At 39.8% G+C, this 16,069-nt stretch overlaps 2 protein-coding genes across 11 annotated transcripts in view; one reads left to right on the top strand and one right to left on the bottom strand.

The window, feature by feature from the left end:
• DTX2 (deltex E3 ubiquitin ligase 2) overlaps positions 1 to 1,183 on the bottom strand; it is a 33,259-nt gene extending 32,076 nt beyond the window's left edge. Inside the window, exon 1 of one of the 2 annotated variants that reach the window (XM_039334639.1) lies at positions 1,041 to 1,183. The gene's annotated coding sequence lies outside the window, so the exon portion shown is untranslated. The remainder of the gene's footprint in view (positions 1 to 1,040) is intronic. The other variant, XM_039334640.1, reaches the window with a different exon arrangement.
• A 99-nt stretch (positions 1,184 to 1,282) lies between these two features.
• SSC4D (scavenger receptor cysteine rich family member with 4 domains) overlaps positions 1,283 to 16,069 on the top strand; it is a 34,642-nt gene continuing 19,855 nt past the window's right edge. For 2 of the 9 annotated variants that reach the window (XM_039334649.1, XM_039334647.1), the window contains exons 1-5: positions 1,283 to 1,445; positions 6,159 to 6,214; positions 6,625 to 6,827; positions 11,625 to 11,869; positions 15,151 to 15,186. In XM_039334649.1, the coding sequence (XP_039190583.1) occupies positions 11,752 to 11,869; positions 15,151 to 15,186 (154 nt within the window). In that variant the 5' untranslated portion in view covers positions 1,283 to 1,445; positions 6,159 to 6,214; positions 6,625 to 6,827; positions 11,625 to 11,751. The remainder of the gene's footprint in view (positions 1,446 to 6,158; positions 6,215 to 6,624; positions 6,828 to 11,624; positions 11,870 to 15,150; positions 15,187 to 16,069) is intronic. The other 7 variants (XM_039334648.1, XM_039334641.1, XM_039334645.1 and 4 more) reach the window with 6 other exon arrangements.

Here is a 16,069-nt window from a genome sequence, read left to right as displayed (position 1 = left end):
AATTTACTGTAGTTCCTTTTGGCTTAAGAAACAGCAAAACAACATGCCCAGCCCACTTCATAGAGTTGTGGGGAAAATAGGAGGCAGGAATATTAGCTATGTCTGCTGCCTTGTCCCTTTCTCTCTCACACACACAGTGACCACATTTTCTTAGAAAAAAATAAAGGACAAATATGAAAAAGGGGCAAATCTAAAATAGGTGCATAAAGATAAAACTAATTGTTTATTACTTTGATTTACAAAGGAAAATTCAAGAGTGAAACCAAGAAAATAAGTAATTAAGCTAAAGGACATAATAAAAGACTCCTCTTTATATGCATGTTAACTGTAGATAGATGGGTAGGATAAAAATATAATCATCATCATGCCATCCCTTTTGGGCCAGATATAACTGTGAAAGTGATTGCCATTTGACACCAACCAGGAAATCTGATCCAGCTATACATTTCCACTACAGGGAAATGCAGAGTTAAGTTTTTTGGTTCTTAAACTAAGCTTCCTGGTTACTCCTATGATGCTCAGCCTGGAGGCAAAAAGAAAAAAAAGGAAGCCAATAACCTACTATCTTATGCTTTGTCGAGAAAGGCAGTGGTGTACAAAGGTATACACATTTAAACACATTCTGAGATGTGTTAAATATTGACTTAAATGTTACTCCTCAATCATGACAAACACCCCAACATGGCATTCATTCTCTTTCGGTCTAATTATGCTGGCTGGGGAATTCTGGGAACTGAAGTCCACTCGTCTCCAAGTTGTCAAGGTTGAGAAACGCTGAGTTTAAGCAACTACAGGGTAACTGTCAAAATATGAGAGAAAGAAAAGGGGGCAAAGACTCAGGGATCCCTCCCCCCTCCTCCGAGTTTCTTGGGAGTAAGGCAACATACGAGACCAGACAGCCACCTTCCTTGCACCTCCACTGAAAGGAAGGTTGAAAAGCCTTCTCCAAGGTCCTTCTTCAGCAGAGAATTCGGACACCTAGTCTACCCTCAACTCCTTGGAGAGAAATCTGCCATCAAAACCCCCAGCCAAGGCCTCACCTGAAACGGCTACCGGAAAACACTCCAGAAGGCAAAAGCTGCAGTTCTCCAGCGAGTCCCGCATCGCCTCCTCGGGTGACGGAAATGCGCACGCGTCAGCCTTATCCTCGGCTTCCTGCTCGACGCCCATGCTTGGGGACGTGGTGCGGAGCTTCACGGGAAATGTAATCTTTCAAGCCCACGATCCTCCTATTCCTCTCCGCGAAGTCGGGAGGGGGGGGGGGCAGCCTTTTGCCGCGGTGCATTCTGGGCAGTGGCATGGAAGACTCGGGGTTCGCGTGGTGTCTTTGCTTTTTTCCCTCTCTCTTAACAAGGAGTTTATACCAAGTCGCCTTCTAGTGATTTCATGGACGCAGAATTGTACAGGAAGAATTGTTTTCTTGGAAGTTATGGAAGAAGTTTGAGGTGATTTTTATTTCCTCCAAGACCACCCTGTAGCGTTGCGATCATTTTAGTGGCTTCCCAACCAGGTGCTAAGCATGACTGACTGTACTTAGCTTTCCAAATGAACCAAGCCTGTTTCCGAGCACCAAAGTGCTCACTAAGCGCTGTGTCCAGATTGCTTGTAGTTCAAACTTGAATGGGTTGCCTAAACATAGCTTCTTTTTTGGGGATGGAACATTAAATGTTATACTTGTAATGCTAATATCCCAAATGTCAATATTGATAGAAATGTTTACATCCCTCTTTTTATTTTCAATACTTTAAGCTTTTTAAGTAACAGTTAATTTTTAATCTCACAAAGCATTGAGATTTGTACTGAAATAATACAATGTATCCTATTTGCAACTTTACAATATGAGTAGTCCTCAAGTTATGACCACAACTGAACCCAAATTTTCCATTGCCAAGCAGGACAGTTAAATGAACTTTGCCCCATTTTAGAACTTTTCTTGCCACAGTTGTTAAGTTAGTTACATGGTTAAGTGAATCTGGCTTCCCTATTGACTTATCAGTCAGAAAGTGGCAAAAGGGAATCACATGACCCCAGAACACTGCAACTGTCATAAATACATGCCGTGTACTAAGTATGAATTTTGATCACATAGCCATGGGGTGGCTGCAACTGTCGTAAGTGTGAAAAACAATCAAATTACTTTTTTCAATGCTGTTGTAACTTCAAATGTTCACTAAACATGTAGTTACAAGCTGAGAACTATCTATAAAGGAGGAAAAATGGCTTCTATAACAAATAATGGTAAAAAAAATCTGTGAAACATAAAATAATTATTTTACAATTCTTTTAAAGTCTGGAAGGGTTATATTTCTCCCCTAGAAGTAAATATTTCTTTTTTTATATGAATTATTTTTGGTCTGAGAATGCTGTGGGAGACCAGTAGTCTCCAACCTTTATGTCTTGGCAGCCTAGGGAGAGGAACTGGCCCATGTGTGAGAAATAAAAATTCAACTCCAAGGGTGTTGGAAAACAAAACAAGTTTTAGTAAAGCTTTTGCAAAAGTGGTGGAACTTTTGGTAATGGCAAATCCCAGAGTCCTCACTTGAATCAATTTTTGCGTAGGTTTTTATACCCTGTCCTGTGCATCACTCCACAGCCTTCCAAAGGGAGCCCAGTTGATAGGCCCACCCGGTCACATGCTTTCCAACCGCCTAGCAACCATTACAATTACCAGACCCTCCAATTATTAGATCAAATGCCCCTTTTGCTCCTGTCTTATCTTCACTCTCTTTTCTGTGACATGATTTGTAACATGGGGTAGAGCCTTATCTTCAAGGTGAATTGTCACCCATACTGAATAATTGCAATTATAAAGAATTTATGGCTTCCTTTGTTTTTCTATAAGAATGCCTGCCTTATATCTAGAAGCTATGTGTGTAACAGAGTTCATGCTTCGGTTCATGGCTGTATTTTGGTTCGTAGTTATACTTTGAAATACTAACTCTAGAGAGTTTTTTTATAAAGAATAAGTCTTATATAAATTGAATAATATGTTATTCATAAGCTACATGCTATTCTACAATAGTGTGCACTATTCTAAAAGTATACTTTAAGTCAGTGTCTATAGTTTCTCTCTATTCCTCCAGCTTGTTATATTTCCTTTCCTAAAAATACCTTAGCTAAGTGCCTCTATATGCCTATTCCTTTAGCAGAAATGGAAAATTACAACATGTACATTTCTTGTGTACCTCACACATGGAAGTGGTGGGCTGTCGTGTGTATGTGCTGATTCACTGCTTGTGCGCATACCGACCCACTACTTGTGTGAGTTGAGCTGCACATGCGCCAGCCCCCCACTCAAATAGAATAGAATAGAATAGAATAGAATAGAATCTGGAAGGGACCTTGGAGGTCTTCTAGTCCAGCCCCCTGCTCAAGCAGGAGAACATGAGTCAAGCTGTGTGCATGCATGCACTGGCCAGCAGCTCTCACAGTCCTTCCTATATTAATTACATTAATTGTGTGTTATATTCTCTGTTGTAGTCAGCGTTGGAATAAACAGATTGGGTATAAAGTTCAGTAACAAAGATAACATGAGAAGTGATGGAGAATACACTTGATGTGCAGAACACTGCAAGAGTCACGTTCAGTTTTCAAATTAGGACAGGAAAAAGAGATAATCACCTGATACCTGGACACCAGTAATCACAGACATTTGCAGAATCCTCCATTTTTATCAAAAAAATTAAAAGTCACACTGCGCCATTGCAAGACAAGTTCCACCCCTTTTATCCATGCATGCAGCATCATGAAGTACATACCAGAGGAAAATAGCTTTCACCATTTGCCTTTGCAATTCTCTTTCTGTGTACCCCACTGGTAGTAGGCAGTCAAAGCAGACAATGCCACTTGATGGAGCAATGATTTCCTTTGATGCAAGGCAATTTCTCTTCTTCCTGAAACTTCTTCACATGTTATTTTTCATTTTTTAATATGGCTTACAGGAGCATCACAAACTGAACGTAGACTACACTTGGCAGGGGAAAAAAATAACACAAGGACCAGGGAAGGGGGTAGGCTGACTTTATTCACAAACTGGAAATGTATTTTGGTGTTCTGCAATGTCATGTAACTAGCAACTATTCCAAGATCAGAGCAAATATTCAGGATTTCAGGAGCAGGAAAAAAAGTAAAATTTAAGCAGGAATTTATTATCTCCCCCTGGCATCCATTCAGCTTAAGAAAAGCCACTTGGCCTACTCAGGAGCCATAGGAAGCATTTCTTGAGCAATAACACTTTTATTTAGGATGTCTCTATTCTTAACTTTTTTTCACCCTGCTGTAAAACTGGGACAGACCATGAAGTTGAATGGCTAAAATAGCCTAATTTTATGCTAATCCAGTTCACTGATCACATTGTGGCAGCCACTGCTAGAGATGATTATTTTACAGTAACAAGGAAAGCATGGAGAACATGGCTTCTAGAACATTTCTGACCCTTTAATAATAGCTCTACTGTATGAATGAAGCATGTTTAGAAGGGAGGTATTGGCTATTGCCCAGTTGACTCTTTTATAGGGAGATATTAGAGGTTTTTTTCCTAGATTTTTTTTCTCCACTAGTTAGGTTTCTCCTGCCTTCAATTGAGGTGCCAACACTGTAAAGGCCATGTATCCCACAACTGCACTGACTGCAAGATCCTCTAAAGCGGAAGTTGAGTTAGTAACCTTCTTCTGCATAGGAAGTGGAGGCCATGCTACTGCTGCCATTTTGTCCTCCTTCTCCATTTCATGGCTTAGTGCTAGGCAGAGGACTTGTTGTGCCCACGCTGAGGTGGTTGGTGAATCCAGTGCCAGAATAACCACCGAGGAGACAGCAGACTGGATGAATATATTTCTTTTTGAGATTATGGATTGGATGATTTCAGATGGCAGATCAGATGTAGCCCACAGGCCATGGATTGCCAACCACTGCTTTAAAGGATTTTAAGCATAGCCACCCAGCTGATTTTAGTGCAGTTGGTACAAAGTACAGCAAACTGCATGTTAATTTCCACAGGATGGCATGAGCACATTACACCTGTGCTGTAGGGCCTGCACTTGTTCATAATTAGTTTTCAGGTACAATTTAAAGTGCTGGTAACTTATAATGTCCCATATGATTTGGTGCTTTCCCAGTCAGCTTCTGACAAGCAAAGTCAATGAGGGAAGCAAGATTTGCTTAACAACTATATGATTCACTTAACAACTGTAGCAAAAATGGTTGTAAAATTGGGTGCAACTCACTTAATAACCAAAGAAATTCTTAGCAACAGAAATTCTGGTCCCAACTGTAGTTGTAAGTCAAGGTTGGAGTATATTATGCTATTTAATCAACAATTTTGTAGTAGAAAAATAGATTACAGAATTTTTTAAAATTCTTGTCAGCTCCAAATTTCATAGTCTCTTTCTTTTTTACCCATCATAGAGGCAAGCAGGCTAAGTGAAACAAAATAAACCCCCAAATGAAAATAAGAGATTTCTTTTTTTTTTTTTTACTGGCATGAGATTGGTATGCAAGAAATTCCAGCCAAGATGGATGTAGCCCAATGATCATTAATAACTTCCTCCCAATTTAGATTTTCTTCCTGTTTAAAAAATGATGTCTCCGTCCAAAACAACAGCAGCACCATCAGCAGCATACTTTTGTCCAAAGAATTTCTAATCTGGTATTCACTTTCTATCAATAGCTTTGAGAAAACACCTCTTGCATTTCTTTTGTCCTCTCTGGAAATTTGACTCATTCATCAGAGAATTATGTACCTTCAGAGATGTCTCCGCTGAAATATTTCCCAATCACTGCCTCTTTGCTTATGGTTATGGGTTTTTTTTTTTTTTTGAAAACTGAATGAAGATGTCTTCCTGCATAAAGAGAATGATTGCCATACAATTTAATTTTAAGACTTAATTACCTGCTTTACCAGCTCCAGATAGATAGATAGATAGATACATACATACATACATACATACATACATACATACAACACAAGGTTACTGCAATGACAAACTGGAACCCGGCAATTAATAGATGAGACTTTTCCCTCCATGCTTCTTCAGAATTTGCAAGGAAAGAAAAAGGACAAAGGAAAAGGGGTTGCTCTTCTTGGCATAGAGATTGCCATTCAATTTTTAAAGAATATATTTTTATGAGTTGCTTTTTTTCCTTTCCCTTCATCTTCATAGATTTTGGGATGTAACCCTGATTTTGTTTCAACAGTGGAAAGCAGAATAGCCAACAGGTAGGTGATCTTTACAATTCCTTTTTCTTTTGATATTTACAGCATTTGTGGAAATACTCCCTTATATAAGATAAGAAAAAGTAGCCATTCTGCTTGTCCTAAATACAAGATATTGCTAGAGCTGTACATTCAAAGGAATAGAACTGATACGCAATATTTAGCATCAGTATTAATTTTCCATATTCTTGAACTATATTTTATTTTTGAAAACTATTTTAAAGATAATAATTGCGAATAAACAAGTATTGAAAATATACTAGTGACATTTCATCGTAAGAAAATATTGTTCACTTGTGAAATAATTTGGGGAGTCACTTAACAGGTCAATCTTAACAAGGTACATGATGGAAAATTTGTCCTATATACTGCACTTGATCCCAACAAGGCAATTCTCACTTTCCAATTTTTAGGTGAATATCTGGTACAGTTTGGTGATGTTTATTGGAATTCTTGGTTCTCAGTTTCCAAAAATTGTAAAGGGGTATGTGCTGAATTTTCATACATTTAAAACCATTTAAGGCTTAACAAGCTGACTAACCATAGAAAAGTAAGGAAAATGGTGAGAAATCTGGAGTCAAACCTTATGAGGCAAGAGTGAAGGTGAATCTTGAAGGTGAGATTATCTCTAGATGTTTATATATACTTGTATTTTATTAGTTGTGAGTAGACTAAATCTATTTTTTAAACTGCTAGGACTCTTCAATTTTTGGATAGGGAGAATTGAGCATCTGCCTACATTTTAAAATGGAACAGAAAGATTGAATGCTTAATTGCGAATTATGCTTAAATGCTTAATTACATCACAGTTATCATTCTTACCATCCCCATTACCTGCAAACAATAGAAATGATTGAGGTTCAAATCCCGCTAGATCAGGCATCTCAAACTGCCAGCTCATGGGCTGGATGCATACTGAAACCGCGCCCACCCCATTGCCGGCAAAAGTCGCGATATGTCGCATGACGTCATGTGACGTTGCAAGTTTGACATGCCTGCGCTAGATGGTTTCTGAAATCCTTATGTGTGGATGTATGCTGTATATGTGTGTGTGTGTGTGTACATATATGTTTATACAGTACATTTCTTGTCTGAAATGGTATAGGGTCTCCTGCTTGAGTAGGGGGCTGGACTAGAAGACCTCCAAGGTCCCTTCCAGCTCTATTCTATTGTATATGCATGTATACAGACACATGCTCATTTCAAATTATCTACTCAGGAATGGATTAGTAATTCACCTAAATCCCATAAAGCTGTTTAGAAGAATCCCATGATTTAGAGGGTTTTAAAAATTGCAGAAGGGTCAAAAATCAGCCAGTAGACCATTCCCCAGAGAATCATACTCTGTCACTTAAACCTAGATTGACTTAATCAGACACAGTTGACTGGGTTTTCACACAACAAACTAAATTATTTATTAGCAGATTACAAAGCATCTTAGCAAAGTTCACGCAACACACTGAGGCAAAAACAAATCATACGATGTGCTATCACAACTTTAGCATCTTCCACGAACCAAGAAAACACAGCAAGTTAAAATCTAGTCTAAAACCAAGGAATTAAAAACCTGAACGACCAAGTTCACTCAGGAATTCTAGAGCTATGCCATTTACCTGCTAATTATGTAGCCAACTTGGATGAAAACAGATACACATGGATCTGTAATTATTCAGCAACACAGGGTCCAAAGATAACTTCCTCTATCAGGTGGCATACTTGAACTAGAGGTCAGTTTTGCTAGGCTGTCTGTTAATAAACCAGAAACTGTAATTGTGTGGTTCTCCAAAATCAGGGTCTACAGATTAAATAATTCATTGCAACAGATTCAGTTTAACAAAGAAAAGAGAGTCTCTGCACAGAAACATGTTCTTATCTCAAAGGTGCTTGTTCAATAAAAAATAAAAAAACAAAAAAATCAAAGTCCAGTTGCCTTTTGAAAAAGCCCCTTTGGGACAACTATGACCTGGATGACTGAGAATCTCCATAGACATTAAACATGTTCTTAAATATTTAGGTCTCCATTGATGTATGAATAGCATTTTTATCACCCTATCTTTTACTTGAAAAAAGACCTTTGGAATGGCCTATTAAAGATCAGATGTTAGGCTTACCAACTAAAGGACATGTCACAAACCAGAAAAAAAATTAAAGGGTGGATAAAGAAATCTGAGTATTAAATCTCAGTCACAGAGGACAGAAACTTCAGGACTTCTAAAGATTTCATTCTTATCTTCCCTGAGGTAACCATATAGTAATGCAGTTTGAAGCCTTGTTAGATTTGTAGATTTTTTTATCCTTCCTGCTGTAGCCCAAAACAGAAAGGCAGAAAGGGGAAAAGAGAAGACATCAGATGCCTGAAATATAATTCAGGCCTGTATATTTCTGGCAGGTGCTTCTTCTACTTAATTTGGCTGAGAACTTGGCTAAGTCCAAGCATTCTTAAAATTGCTAAGATTGAGAAACACTAAGCTACAGAAATGGTGTCTTCTCAATTTCTGGTTGTTTTAGTTATTTTTTAGGAACCTTTAAAGACGGTTATCTCTCAAGTATGGTTTAATTCAGTGGTTCTTAACCTTTTTGAATAAATCGCCCCCTTGAGCCAATGAGGAAGTTGTCATTGCCCCCCCCCCCAACATAACCTCTCAATCATAACATAGGAAATAATTCTTCAATTTATCCAAACACTTTTTTTGTTTTCTTTAAAATTGTCATCAGGACATATCGATGCAAATAATTTATTTCCAGTCTTTTTCCCACATCTCAACTGTGTGAAAAATTTTTGGTGCCACCCATCACTTTATTCCCAAACTTTGTGATACATGTATTTCATTATTATCTTATTTATTCAAGACACTTAAATGTAGTGACCACTGAAAACAAAATTCAATTGCAAGAAAGTGAAATGCCCGAAAAGAAAAACAGTAACATTTAATGACTGAATTACAAGTGAAATTTAAGATGCAAAAAGAAATATAAAAAGGGCATAAGAATAAATCACAATGCAGGAACTAAGAATTTCAAGACAAAAACTCTGAAACTAAATTAAGATTTGAGGAAAGTATATAAAGTCACGCACACTGTAAAAAGGATTAAAAAGACACAAAAAAATATAATAACAAACTGGAATGCACGCTATAAAAGTACAATACAAAATGTTTTACAGAGCCACTCTGCATGCGATGTTTCAAAAAAAGCACTCCCCCCTCCATCAGATATACAGTGATTCACTGTACCAAAAAGTCTCAAAAGTGTCCCCAAAACTTCTCGCTCCATCGCCCCCATATCGCCCCCTTTTTGTTCCTTCGCCGTGTCGCCCCTTTTTGTTCCATCACCCCCCTGAATAACAAAATCACCTCCTGGGGGGCAATATCGCCCAGGTTAAGAACCACTGGTTTAATTGATTATCACTGGTGTCCCCAAAGGAACAGGAGGAATCCGATCAATGAAAGCAGTGTTGTGTCATTGTGATGCAAATCCCGTCCCTTTTGTATGGGCATTGTGATGTCTCATACAGACAGGTACCACAAAGAGGTGGAGCTTCTGTTATCAGGCCACTTTGCTGCTCTTGTCATTCTGAGGAAAGCAGCCAAACACTGTAGAGGTTGCTGTGGTTTTCCAACTTGTTGCAGAGTCTTGGTTTCCATGATCTGTAAGGTCCTTTCCAATTTCTATAATTCTGTTATTCTATAAAATATTTGCAACTACTATATTACTGCAGCTTCCAATCTGAAATGGTCATTGGGACCAGAGGTTTAGTGCTCTGAGCTCTCGGACACGTGCTGGAGCCCATCCTCAGGGAACCTCTCTCTACTAGAACATTTAACAGAATAATGTCTATCAAAACTTGCAGAAAGCCTATTGGCCATCATCAATACACCATTGCAAGAAATGCATGAAAGTGAATTGCAAAATGTGCATACAGATAGTCCTTGACTTGTGACCACAATTAGGACCAGAATTTCCATTGCTAAGCAAGATGATTGTTAAATGAGTCACACCCAATTTTAAACCGTTTTTATTATTATTATAGAATAGAGTTGGAAGGGACCTTGGAGGTCTTCTAGTCCAGCCCCCTACTCAAGCAGGAGAACCTATACCATCTCAGACAAGATTTGCCGTGGTTACTGCAGTTGTTAAGTGACTTATGCTGTTGTTAAATAAACTTGGCTTCCCTTGTTGACTTTGCCTGTCAGAAGTGGCTGGGAAGGTCACAAATGGCTTTCATGTGACCCTGGGATACCGCCACTATCACAAATACAGGCTGGTTTCCGAGCACCTGAGTTTTGATCATGTAATCGTGGGGATGCTGCGACAGCCATAAGTGTGAGGCCCAGTCGTAAGTCACATGTTTAGTGCCATTATAAGTTCAAACAACAGTAAACAAATGGTTACAAGTCAAGGACTACCTGTACTTTAAAAGATATGCCTATACAGCATGTAATGATCTACAAATTGAAAGATTCCTTTGAAAACTGGTAAAATATGCAGATCGTGCAATTGGCAAGGTGGAGATGCTTCTTCTCCTATTGCAGTTCTGAAAAGTGGGGGGGGGGGAGTCAGGTGAAGAATAACCTGAGGCCAAGCCACACACTTTCCTTAAGCCCAGGACAGGTTCACGCTGCTGGCTTGAGGCCGATTCATCTGCCATCGCTCAGTCTTTCTCAGTGGCCAGCAGGAGAGGGAAAGGCAGGTAAGGGCCCCACAGGACAAAAGTCGACATTATTTGCAAAGGAGTGTCCGCAGCATGAGGGATGAATAGAGCATTCAAACACACACACACCGATGGAGTAGATTGTTTTTCATTCCCAGATGCCATTTGTCTGCCAGTGTGCAGGACTCAAGAATGGAGAAGAGTGTGTGAGAGAGAAATTGTAGGTCCACAGGGGGAGAGAGATGTGTTTCTTTCACTCTATCTCAAATAGTCCCTTTGAGGCTGGATTATGGAGGTTAAGAGGGTAAGAGGAGATGGGCAGCTTTAGGATTAAAGCAGTCTTTCCCAGCCTTAGCAATTTAAAGAGGCATGGATTTCAACTCCAGAACTCCTCAGCCAGCATGCTGGCTAGGGGATTCTGGGAGCTGAACTTCATGCCTCTTAAAGTACTGAGAAACACTGCGTTATTAGAGCAACCAGCCAGCAGTTTTCATGGTCCCAGAGATTGCTCCATAACTTTTTTGAACTGTTGGAATTGCAGAGATAGGTTATTTTTAATTGAGCAAAATTGGGGCATTGAGTCCCACCCTCAGTAACGTCATGCCACATCACCACCATACCACCTGTGATTCTCAGAAACTGACAAAAGGCAGCGTGGGGGGGGGGGGGACTCCAGGTTGGGGAAGGCTGGTGTATAAGGAAATTAAACTGAGCTAATTTGCATTAAAATACAACCTTCATACATTTCTCTACCATGCCAAGTTTCATGTCTTTTACGTGATGAGAGACGGGTGCCCCGGCACTGTTTTTCCCTCTTCCTGGTGTGGCTTGGCAGACGTCCCTTGGGAGAACATTGAAAATCGTCCACTTAATCCTGCAAGAAGCAGAAATGAACTTTGGACCTTGGCCAGGTTACAGGAAGAAAGATCAGAAGCCAGGACTCTGGGTACCACCTGCCTTACTGACCCTGCCAACACTGGCTCCATTCTTCTTCCTTTTACTAACAGGTGAGTAATCCCCCCTCCTCCTTTTCTTCCTCCGCTGCTCCTTATTAGGCCATCTATAGTTATGAAATTAGATAGCATACAAATGATTGTAAATGGACAAAAGCAGGTAATCCTTGACTTGTAATTGGGACCAGAATTTCCAGAATATGGCATCCAGCTTTGGTTGACACTATATAAAAAAGATGTTGAGACTCTAGAAAGAGTGCAGAGAAGAGCAAACATAAAGAACGGTTGCTAGAATTAGATATGTCTAGTTTAATGAAGAGAAGGACGAGGGGTGACATGAAAGCAGTGTTCTAATATCTCGAGCTGCCACAAAGAAGAGGGGGTCAAGTTATTCTCTAAAGCATCTGAAGGCAGGACAGGAAGCTACAGATGGAAACTAATCAAAGAGAGAAATTTGCTGGGAATTAAAACAATTAACCAGTGGAACAACTTGCCTCCAGAAGTTGTGGGTGCTCCAATCCTGGAGGTTTTTAAAGAAGAGATTGGACAACCATTTATCTGAAATAGTATAGGGTTTCCTGCCTGAGCAAGGGGTTGGACTGGAAGACCTCCAAAGTCCCTTCCAATTCTCTTATTCTGTTCTGTTCATTGCTAAGCAAGGTACTTTTTAAGTGAGCTGTGTCTGATTTTTGTCATGGTAAGCAAATCAGTGCAGTTAGATGAACACTCCAAGCAGAGGAGAGGCAAAAGTCCTTCCCTGCCTCCATGTCCTTTAATCCATACTATAATGCCTGATCATCCAAAAGAAATGAAATTCAAATTGTTGATCACCTTCTCAGCTCCTTGCTTTTCTTGTTGCTTTCAAGATTAGAAAACCGATTTTCATTTTCACTTTTATGTGAAATTCCCAAATGCAATGTCTAAATTTGGAACTGGGGCAAGTTAGCTACTGTGCAAATGTGTACGCAAATCTCAAGCATCTGATCTCTGTTTCATGATCTTGCATAGGCATAGAATCGTAAACCTAATTCTTTCCCCCAGTGAATGTAGAACTCAAATGTTTGGTGCTTGGCGATGGAACTGGGCACTTGATGTACCTGAATGGCAGATCATGAGGACTTAGAACAGCGGTTCTCAACCTTTGTGTGACGGCGACTGCCGTCACACGGACGCGCATGCACGGTGCACATGCGCTGCGCCGCCCCCTGAGGGGGAAAAATGGCGGATCGCATTGTTTGGCGACCCCCGTAAAATGGTCGTTCGACCCCAAATGGGGTTGTGACCCATAGGTTGAGAACCGCTGACTTAGAAAGAGGATGAATGTCAGATGATGTGCAACAGCCTTTCCCTCCTACTGCTCTGTAGCTATGATAGACTTTGGCTCCCCAAATTGCAGTCTAATGTGAATCAAATGCAATTGTACACCAGTATTTGGTTCTAGTTCTTCTCCATGTAGATGTTATTACTTCCCACCCACCAAACAGCTATTTGGAAGACTGGGAGAGAACAGTTTTTTCTGGCTAAAATAGAGGAGAAAAGGCTGCTCTCATCCTAATAGCAAGAAGTTTTAGAAATTGAGAAAGCAAATGTGTATGTGTCCTTGAATTAGACTGCACCTGCTCTTCTCCAAACATATTCAATGGCGGGCAGTTTTTCTTGACCTTAGCGCAACCAGAAGACTGTGAGTTCTAGTCTTGCCTTAGTCATCAAATGCAATGAAAGCTGATTGGGCGACTTTGGGCCAGTGACTCTGTCTCAGCCCAACTCAGCTCACAGAGGTGTTGTTGTGGGCAAATGAATATCATTATGTTTGCTGCCTTGAGATACTTAAAAAAGTAATAAAGGCCGGATTAAAAAATTAATAAAATATATGTCCTGGAGGAAAATATGTTGCTCAGTCTTGGCACTAGGCCAGAGGTGATCAATGTTTGCCCAAATTCCCTTTTTGCAGCCCACAAAACCTTCTCTGGCCATCATTACAATAAATGGCAGCATAATTTCCTATCACACTGAGATCAGAAATAACATAAAAAAGATAATATAAGCTCCAAAGTAAAATTATCACAGTTAGAAAGGGAAAAAACCCTAATATATCTTTGCAAAACTTAGCCTCATTCATTTTCTGGCTTTTGGGGTGGGGGGGCTCGCAGTAATAAACCTAGTTCTTGACCATGAAAAAATTGCCTATTCCACACTAAATAACCTCTGAATTCCATCATTGTAAAATCCATTGTTTTTTAAACATGACAGGATGGCCTAGATCCAAGGCCTGGAGACCAAAACATACGAAGAACAACTGCAAAACTTGTGTTTGGCTAGTCTAAAGAAAAGAAGAAATAGGGGAGACATGATAGCAGTATTCCAGTATCTGAGGGGCTGCCACAAGGCAGAAGGGGTCAGGTTGTTCACAAGAGCACTAGAGGGAAGGACAAGAAACAATGATTGGAAACTGATCAAAGAGAGAAGCAACCTGGAATTAAGGAGAAACTTCCTGACAGTGAGGACAATCAACCAATGGAACAGCTTACCCCTAGAAATCGTGGGCGCTCCATCACTGGAAAAAGATGTAGCAGAATAACAGAGTTGGAAGGGACTTTGAAGGCCTTCTAATCCAAACCCCTGCTCAGGCAGGAAACCCTATACCAGGGGTGTCAATCTGGCTTCTGGGCCAGATAGGTCATGCTGAAACCACGCCCACCCCAGCTCCGGCATGGAGGAAAAGTGGCAACATGTCGCAACACGTCATGTGATGTAGCGAGTTTGACACCCCTGCCCTATACCATTTCAGACTAATAGTTGTCTAAAGTTTGGAGAATAGATTGACACCCTCTTTTGTGGCAACCCCTGAGATATTGGAAGACTGCTATCATGTCACCCCTAGTCCTTCTTTTCATTAAACTAGACATAACCAATTCCTGCAATAGTTCTTCGTGTTCCCTTGAATATGAAGAACGGTTCCTTTGAGCTCATCTTTTCCCATATACATACATACATACATACTGTAGATGTGTGGATTTCAGCTCCAGAAGTCCCAACCCAATCTTGTTGCTTTCCACTGCTGAGATTAACAGTTCCCTGAATTTCCTGTCATCCTACAAGGATGGGGATTCTGGAATGTGAGTCATTAGAATCCTAGAGTTGGAAGGGACTTCCAAGCCTGTAACCTGGTTGGTGGAAGGTTTGATAAAGAATTTTTAGACAAATGGTAATACAGCTTGTTGTAAGTCTCAGCACACCTGAAAGTCAACAGATGGAGAAGGATGTCCAGGTTTAATTCCTGAAATGGGGATATAATTGAATTTGCATGAACTTATATTATTTTTTTATTGTTGCAGCTGGCAGCACTGGGGCTGCACCGATGACCATTCCAGGTGAGACTGTGTTATATGGAGATGCATATAGAATTTTAAGACTCTTCCATATCTGGCCTTTGTGTTGCTTTAGCATTACTATCAACTCCTTCCAGCTTTGTTTCCTACAACATCATTCTTTGAGCAGTTGATTTTCTTCCTGCTTTCCTGAAGGGCATACTACCAAACTTTCTATTTTAATATTTGTAACCTGGGACTCCCCAGTTTTGCTGGTGTGTTTGTGTGTATGTTCCATTTGCTATTTATTAGAACTCTAAGACATGCTATTTCCCTTCTATCTATTTTAAGAGTCCTTATTAAATTTCATAGGCAACTTTTATCAATAAATTCCACGTTAAGACCTTCTGCCAATCTACCAATGCAATGGCTAAAATTCAGCATAAGTTGATGTTGCATAATCATTCAATTACATTTTGTCAATTTCTAACTCTGAAGAATGCACCGTATGGGTTTCGTTGGAAGCTCAGGAATTTTGATCAAATGAATAAATGCTAGTTTATCTATATAGATGCCAAATAGGAAAGAGTTACAGTAATTCAAACTGAAATATATTTCATCAAAGTAAATGCTTGACTTGTACAGTTAAAGCTCAATCTGATAACCAGGTGTTAAAATAGCCTTCTCATGGCTCTTTATCTTGAAACTGGGCTTAGAATAGAAAGCTCTTCAGATAGAAAACAATCTGTTGTAACATTCAACTTGATTACCTTGGGGAGAATTGATACTTAGCAAAAAAGTGATGGTTCATTGTATCTGAGCCCAACTAAATCATAATGGACATAATGTACACCTAAAGTTAGCAGGTGTTTGCTAGGCATCATGGTAGTGCCAGCAATAACAGCTGGACTGGTGGAGTGGTTAGAATGCAGTATTGCTGGTTAAC

Source organism: Crotalus tigris, unplaced genomic scaffold, assembly GCF_016545835.1.
Source record: "Crotalus tigris isolate CLP2741 ecotype Arizona unplaced genomic scaffold, ASM1654583v1 scf7180000017632.1879674, whole genome shotgun sequence".
NCBI lineage: Eukaryota > Metazoa > Chordata > Lepidosauria > Squamata > Viperidae > Crotalus > Crotalus tigris.
This window is presented reverse-complemented; position numbering and strand designations above follow the sequence as displayed.